General features: G+C 65.0%; 1 protein-coding gene across 2 annotated transcripts in view; it reads left to right on the plus strand.

Annotated features, from left to right (window-relative positions):
- Med26 (mediator complex subunit 26) overlaps positions 1–7464 on the plus strand; it is a 19493-nt gene extending 12029 nt beyond the window's left edge. Inside the window, exons 1-3 of one of the 2 annotated variants that reach the window (XM_013028355.1) lie at positions 3173–3203; positions 4409–4483; positions 4766–7464. In XM_013028355.1, the coding sequence (XP_012883809.1) occupies positions 4418–4483; positions 4766–6406 (1707 nt within the window). In that variant the 5' untranslated portion in view covers positions 3173–3203; positions 4409–4417 and the 3' untranslated portion in view covers positions 6407–7464. Of the gene's footprint in view, positions 1–3172; positions 3204–4408; positions 4484–4765 lie in introns of those variants that run through there. The other variant, XM_013028354.1, reaches the window with a different exon arrangement.
- Positions 7465–8027: the final 563 nt, after the last annotated feature.

The raw sequence follows: 8027 nt of genomic DNA on the forward strand, positions 1-8027 counted from the left end.
CCCGTGCGCATGCCCGCTGCGCGCTGGGACCCGCTGCCCTCTGCTGAGCCGCAGCCCTTGCTTTGCTGCCGCTGCCTGCCAGTGGGGTGCCGCCATGTGACCTGTGTGCGCACAATTCCTGCCGACCCTGTGGCTGGGGTGCAGCGCCTGCCCGCCGTGCGCCTGCCCCCCGTGCGCATGCCCGCTGCGCGCTGGGACCCGCTGCCCTCTGCTGAGCCGCAGCCCTTGCTTTGCTGCCGCTGCCTGCCAGTGGGGTGCCGCCAGGCCTCCTGTGGCCCGCACCCCAGTCCCTGTTTTCTCCAGGCTCGCTGAGGGCCGCTGGCACAGCGTGGCTCCCGTCGAGCTTGTGCAGCACAGGCCACAGAGGGCGCCCCAGCCACGCTTTGGGCCCCCAGGTCCTCAGCCTTTCTGCTCCTAACTGCGCACTGTGACTGCTCACCGGCTCAGTCTAGTCCCTGTGTGTTCCTGGAAAGCTGGCTTACTCTCGCCCGCGCTCCGCGTCCTGCAGTCGTGTGGATGGGTGCCGTGTCCCTTCCCTGGGCACTGGATCATTTCCAGGCTTGTGGAGCTGGCATCGGCCCTGGCTCTTCCTAGAGGAGAGGCTGGGAAGGCGGGGCCCCCCCCCCCCCCCACGTCCTCAGCCACGGTCTCTGGAACCTGCCCGAGCCAGCTCTCGCAGGCACTCAAGAAGCTTGTGTGTGCTCAGAAAGGGCCAAGTGACAGGAGCGGAAGCCCTGTGCACCGGCAGTAGAGCTTGAATAAGGATCCGTGGGGAGCCACGCCACCTCCCACCCTCCCCGTCCTGCCTGTGAGCCGGGCTGTCCTCCCCCGCCGCTGCTCTGTGGGCTGTTGTAGGACACGTACACAACTCCAAGCCCACGAGGACGCGCAGGCCACCCGCCCGTGGGAAGTACTGTGGCCCCCGGTCCTCCTCCTGAGGGAAAGTGGCTTTGGTTAGGCAGAGCCCATGTGGTTGAGCAGGGAACACCAGGGGGCATCCGTGCCTGGCAGGTTCTCCCGGCTCCTGCCAGGTGTGGGGTGGGTGCAGCTGGACAGCCGGAGTGCAGAGGACAGGCCTGGAGCTCTGGTCTGAGCGGCCTCCTGTGCAGACGTGCCACAGACACGGCCTAGAACAGATCGGGGTGCCCTGGGGACTCACAGCTTCGCGGGCATGCTCAGCACCCTGGTGTGCACAGGCCCCCCCTCCCCCCGCCCTGGGGTCAGCTATAGCATATTTTCATTTGGAAGGACAGCCGCTTGCTAATGAACATTTCCAGGGTCTTTTGAGCTCAGCTGTTTTGGTAGATTCTTGTCTAGACCATTCTGCATTGGGGGAAAAAAAAAGCGCAGTGCTAGTGGCTCACCTGTGCGGCAGTCCTACTTGGGAGGGAGGCTGGGAACAGGAGGATCGTGGTTCCAGGCCAGCCTGGGCAGGAAAGTTGGTGAGACGCCATCTCAGCAGAAGCAAGCTGGGCATGGTGGTGCACGCCTGTCGCCCCAGCTACCAGGGGAAGCATAACGTAGCATTTCCAGCCGGAGCATGCCCGGGCAGCATGACTAGGAAGTGAGACTTGATGTCAAAATAACTAGGGCAAAAAATAAGGGCCAGAGGCAGAGCACCTGCCCAGCAAGTACCGGGCCCTGAATTCAAATCCCCGTACTGCCGCCAAAACAAGCGGCTTGTGCGTGTGGCCTCCTCCCCAAAGCTGGCCCCGAGTGGGGCCCAGAATAGCTCAAAGCAGAAGGCCACGCCATGGCTCACATGATAGCGCACCTGTCCGCCAGCGCACGAGGCCCAGCCTGGCCCCGGGGTGCCGGGCTGCTGGGGTTTTACGCCAGGCCGACCTGTGAGCTTAGGAAAGGGAACCGTGGAGAAAACCTGGCCGCTGGTGGTTGGTGGGGGAAGGAGAAAGAGGAACAGGCTCTTTGGGGGTGCTGCTAGCCAGAGATGGTTGGCGTGTATGAAAATAGGCCTGATTCTGTGAACCGAGGAGGTGGGCGAGGGGATTGGAACACGCACACGTCGGTTTACCTGCCCTGAGCTGCTTTGAGCTGCGGGTGGTGGCGCTGGGCGTCGGGTAGCAGCGTCCAGGGCTGGGCTGGCCAGGCCGGGAGTCGGTGCTGAGGGGACATGGGAGTGGGGGCCACTCCAGGGCCAGCCCGGTGATGAGCTGGCCTCAGTGCCGTCGCCGCCACAGCCCTCGGGGTGTGGGGACCACGGGCAGGGACTGCGGTGGGGCAGGGCCTCCCTGGCCAGGGCTCCTGAGTGCCCTTAGGAGAAGTGTCTCTGTGTTATGCCGGGTGCCGGTGGCTCACGCCTGGCATCCCAGCTACTCAGGAGGCTGAGGGCTGAGGATCACGGTTCAAAGCCAGACCAGGAAGGAAAGGCCATGAGACTCTCTCCAGTGAACCACCAGAAAATGGCAAGTGGTGCTGTCTGTGGCTCAAGTGGTAGAGTGCTTGACTTGAGTTAGAGAAGCTCAGGAACAGCGCCCAGGCCCAGAGTTCAAGCCCCACGACGGACAAAAATAAAAACAGAAGTGGCCCTGTGTGTGTTCTGGGCTATGAACCCAGGTGTGTCCTCGCCGAGACTGGTTTGGGGAACACTGGCAGTGCCCGCTCAGCTAAATACGCCCCAATCCACCAAGCAAAGCACCGGGGGCAGAGCCCGTGCCAGGTGGTGGGAAGTGGGCTGGGAAAGGAGAGTGGGCGTAGGGGTCCAGCCAGTGGCCCCGGGGTCAGGGGGTACGCCCCTGCTGTCAGGGAGTCAGGTTGGGGCACTTCAGACGCAGAAAGGAGGGACCCCAAACTCCCAAATGGAGTGTCTCAGTTCCTTCTTTCCGGCTGTGGCTGGAATAACCCTCAGGGCAGGCGTGGGAGCGGGTGCAGCACAGCCCCGCCCGCGTGGCCCGCTGTGCCCGAGCCCTGCAGCGCCTGTGCTCCCGCGCCCTCTGCGTGACCCCTCCCGGAGAGGCCGGGCTGCAGCCGGCTCCACTCCTGAACTCCAGCGCGGCCCAGGCCATGGCTTCCCCAGGGCCCCGGCCATGGGCTGCTGGGGGGCGGCCTGGGCTCGGGATCCGCGCAGAGCAGAGGGCGGTGCCCAGCCTCCTCCTCCAGGCGAGGCGGCCCCTCCAGGCTCCCATGCAGACAGTGCCTAGTGCTGTGGGGACGAGCCCTGCCGAGCTGCGGGGAGCCTGCTCCAGGTGCCTGTCTGCCGGTCCCCCCCCCCCCCCCCTGGATAGATCCGTCTCCCCTCCTCTCCACCATTCTCTCCCCCCCCCCCCCCCCGCTTTCCGCACCTGGGGGAGGCCTGTGCCTCGCTTCCGCCTGCCGTCTGTCCCGGCAGTCTCCTCCCTAGCACGTCGCATCCCCTTGGGCGCCCAGAGTCCAGGCGCTGGCCGCCTGAGCCCCACAGCCCGCCCTGTGACCCTGCCTTGCTGTGTCTCTGCGCCTTCTCGCTCGGAGAGGGTGCAGGCCCCTTGTGTGTAGCTCGGGGTCTTGCTTGGGTCCCCGCAGCCAGGGTGGGCCTGCAGTGCGCAGCTCTGGTCCTCATGGCCCCGGAGCTCTGGGGCTGGGGGAGGGGCAGGGGGTTAGGGCTGGTTCTCCAGAGCACACTGGGGACAGGAGCGGCGGGAGCCACGGAGCACATGCAGCACTCTGGCTGGCCTTTCAGTTCAGCACTGATTTCTGGGGTGCCCAGGTGTTGTGCCTCCTGTCTGGGAGCAACGCTGTTGGCCCCGGGACAAGGTCACTCTGTACTGCTGGGCAGGGGCGGGCAGGGCCAGGCTGCTCAAGCGAGCGTGCGGAGCCCCGGGCTCTACATCGACCCGGGTGAGGTCACTGGTGGGACGGAGGCCGCGTGGCCCGCCCCGAGGCCACCAGGGCTCCTGTCCCTTCAGGACTGGCCTCCGTGCCGGCGGGTCTTGATCACGGAGCCCACAGGGCCACGCAGTCAGAGGCGAGCTCAGGCCGTCCTCCCCCCGGCCCTGCCGCACGGGGCGCGGCGCCTGCGCAGATGCTGCCGGCTCAGCCTGCTCCGAGGTGCCCTGTGGAGCCGCTGGCCCGGGCACCTGGCTGCCTGTCTTGCAGCTTGTGACTTTTTTGCCCCCTGGGTGTCTGTGGCTGTCTCCAGATGAGCTCTGGAAAGATGTGGTTGAGACCAGGTGGGCTGGTTGACCGCGCCGCGTCGTTCTTTCCCGTGAAGCATAGTTGGTGTGTCTTTCCATTCCTGCATTCACGCTCCCACAAGGCAGCCATCAGCTGCCCCGCTGGTCTGTCAGCTGGCCCTGAGGGGTGGGCCCGGGAGCAGAAAGGCCCTGGGGGTGGGGAGGGGGCAGTGTGGGCACGCCCTGGGGTCCCCAGCCTTGTGGGTTGAGGGTGGCAGCTAACTGTGGCTCTTGCTTTACAGATCCGGAACATGGTGGCGGTGTTGGAAGTCATCTCCAGCCTGGAGAGATACCCCATTACCAAAGAGGCACTAGAGGTGGGTCACCTACCTGCATCCCCCTGCTTCCCAGGGAGCCAAGGGCTGGGGTCCACGTGGGACATGGGGAGGCCTCATGCCTCGGCTCTGGTCCTCTGTCGCTTTTCTAACGGGTTTTTTCTCATGCACAGAGCGGCCCTGGCAGCGGCCCTGCTGTGCCAAGCTTGTGGTGCCAAGGGCTTTAGATGGGGGGTGAGTGTGGGTCATGTATCTGGGCAGTCACCCCGCGTGGCATGGCATGGCGTGGCACGGCGGTAAGCGGGCCACCCGCTCTGGTTGCAGGAGACGCGGTTGGGGAAGCTCATCAACGACGTCCGCAAGAAGACCCAGAACGAGGAGCTCGCCAAGCGCGCCAAGCGGCTGCTGCGGAGCTGGCAGAAGCTCATCGAGCCCGCGCACGCGCACCAGAATGAGGCGGCGCTGCGGGGGCTGCCGGGGCTGCCCGGCTCAGCCAACGGCGGCGCGCACAACTGCCGGCCCGAGGCAGGCACTGCCGGCGCGCCCAAGAGCATCCTGGACCTGAAGACGCGGAATGACATCCAGAGGCTGCCCGGGCAGCGGCTGGACAGGCTGGGCGGCCGCAAGCGCCGGGGGGACCAGCGCAACCTGGGCCACCCCGGGCCGCCGCCCAAGGTGGCCAAAGCTGGCCATGAGTCCCAGGTCCCCAACTCATCCCCCCTCCCCACCAATGGCCTCAGCGGGAGCCCCGAGAGCCTGCCCAGCCCCCGGGACAGTAGCGGTCGCCTGGAGCCCAGCGAGAATGACAAGCACGGCGGCAAGATCCCCATCAACGCGGTGCGGCCGCACCCCACCTCCCCCGGCCCGGGCCAGCCCCTTGGGCCCTGCCCGCAAACGAAGGCTTCGGTGCTGCAGCAGCTGGACAGGGTGGAGGAGACCCCGGGGCCCCCGCACCCTCGGGGGCCCCCTCGCTGCTCCTTCAGCCCCCGGAACTCACGGCATGAGGGCTCCTTTGCCCGGCAGCGGAGCCCGTGCGCCCCCAAGGGCTCAGTGCCCAGCCCTTCCTCGCGGCATCAGCCCCTCGACACCCCGCAGGTGCCGTCACCCCTGCCGCCGGCCCAGCCGTCCACGCCCCCCGTGCGGCGGCTGGAGCTGCTGCCCAGCGCCGAGAGCCCGGGGCGCTGGCCGGAGCAGCCCGAGGGCCACCCCCGGCTGGCGGGGCCGGGCTGCAAGGCCGGGCCGCTCCCCGCCGAGCCCCTCCTCGCCCGGGCTGGCCTCTCTCCGGACTCCTCCAAGGCGGACAGCGACGCTGCCTCCTCGGGGGGCTCAGACAGCAAGAAGAAAAAGAGGTACCGGCCTCGGGACTACACGGTGAACCTGGACGGGCAGGAGGCCGAGGCAGGCGTGAAGCCTGTGCGGTTAAAAGAGCGGAAGCTCACCTTTGACCCCATGACGAGACAGATCAAACCTCTGACCCAGAAAGAGCCGTTGCGGGTAGACAGCCCCGTGCAGGCTGAGCCACCTGCCAGGACAGAGCCGGACAAGTCGGAGGCCAAGGCCAGCCTGCAGAGCCCCTTCGAGCAGACAAACTGGAAGGAGCTGTCTCGCAGCGAAATCGTGCAGTCGTACCTGAGCCGCCAGAGCAGCCTGCTGTCCTCGTCGGGCGCGCAGACCCCCGGCGCGCACCACTTCATGGCCGAGTACCTGCGGCAGGAGGAGAGCAGCCGGCGTGGGACCCGGCAGCCGCACGTGCTGCTGCCACTCGAGCCGCCCAGCCACCTCCCAGGCCTCACCCGGGAGATCGCGCGGGACGATCTGGACAGGCTCCAGGCTGGCCGGTGGCCGGGGGTGAACGGGTGTCAGGACACACAGGGTAACTGGTATGACTGGACGCAGTGCATATCGCTCGACCCGCACGGCGATGACGGGCGCTTGAACGTTCTGCCTTATGTCTGCTTGGACTGACCTGGCGCTGCAGCTGCCCCAAAGTGCATTCCCGCCTGGCAGGAACCGGGGCCGCAGCGCGCTCGGCAGCCCGGGGCGGTGGGCCCAGGGGGAGGCACTGTCTCTTCCCTCCAAGTCTCCTTCTCTTGTGAAATGCTGCTACCAGGTTACTAACGAAACTGCAAAGGAAGGACGACGTTGCAGAAGGAAGGGCGGACGGCGGAAGGGAGTTCAGAACTCTATAGCAAACCAGCTCTAAAAGCGTCAGACCCCACCCTGCCCCGCCCCCGCCCCCACCCCCTGCAAGGTGCAGGCCCCTTCCACGCCCAAGCGCTGGGCCCTCCGTGGCAGGTGGGCGGGCAGGCAGGCGCAGACAGGCCCCCGGAGAGGTTACCTTTACACAGCGACAGACGACAGACGCACGCATCTCATCTCTGCATTTTCTGTTCTCACCAGGCCGACAGTGGGCCACACCTCAGCCTCTTTTTCTCACCCCCACCGAGCCACTGTTGAGCCAGTGTTTTCTTTCTGTCATTTGCTGGAAGCTTCTTGGCCATGGGCATTGGGTAGGCAGGCCAGTCGGCCACCAGCCTCACCCCTGACTCCACGGGCAGACCCACTCGTTTCTATCTGGTTTCACTTCAAACCCGGTTCCTAAATGCTGCAGAAGTTTCAGTTTTCAAGTTTGTTTTCATCCCCTCCTCCATCTGACCACCAGCCAGATAACTTTCCTCTTTCTGCCCTCTTCTCTTCCTGCACTTCTAGAAAATTTCAGCTTTCTAGAACCCCTTCTCCCCCCCCCCCCACCACAACGTAAGCGCGGGTGCTACTGTGTGTGAGCTGTTCTCCTGGGTGAGGGAGACGTGTCTGTGCGCTGGAAACACTCAGAACCATTCCTTTAGATTCGTTTGCCTTATGGTTATCTGTCATAAATGCGATTTGCAAAAACAAGGAGCCTTAGTGAATGTACAGTACTAGACTTCTGTGTTCTCTGGATGCAGAAGGAAGCAACTTTGCTATTTGGTCCAGTAAGTGGACACCTTGTGATATAAATGTGGAAATAAAAAAAAAAACATTTGCACAAACCAGCCTGGGTGTGAGTCATTTCCCCTCTGGACCCACGCAGCCGAGCAGCAGCCCTTTTCTGGACTTGGATTGTCCACGCAGATCCGGGACCCACAGCCGCTGGCCTGGAGGCAGCACACAGCGGCCAAGCTGCCCGTTGGCCTTGCTGTTTGTGGGGCCTCTGCCTGCCCAAGTCAGAGCTGTCCCCCAGGTCCCGGGCCTCCCTCGCCAGCCCTCGCCCTGAAAGTAAGTCCTTGAGAGGCACGGGTCTGGCAGGCAAGCTGTGCCCAGCCCAGGCTGAGCTGCCTTGCTACCTAGTGAACTTTCTCTCCCTTGATTTGGTGTAGTATCGGCGCAGCCCTTCCTGTCTCTCCCTGAGCCCCGAGCTGAGGCTCAACAGGCTTTTCACTCCCAAGACAGTCGTCTTGCCCTCCATACAGCTTCAGGGCCTAAGTAAGGAAGAGTGACCTTGTGCTCAAAAGTGGCAGCTTTAAAGCCGGGAGCAAACCAGCCCGCTCCCCCGCAGCGACCCCCGTCCGGCCAGCCCCCGTCCCCGCTGCCCCGGCGCCCGGGGTTC

This window comes from Dipodomys ordii, unplaced genomic scaffold (genome assembly GCF_000151885.1).
Source record: "Dipodomys ordii isolate 6190 unplaced genomic scaffold, Dord_2.0 Scaffold108, whole genome shotgun sequence".
Lineage (NCBI taxonomy): Eukaryota > Metazoa > Chordata > Mammalia > Rodentia > Heteromyidae > Dipodomys > Dipodomys ordii.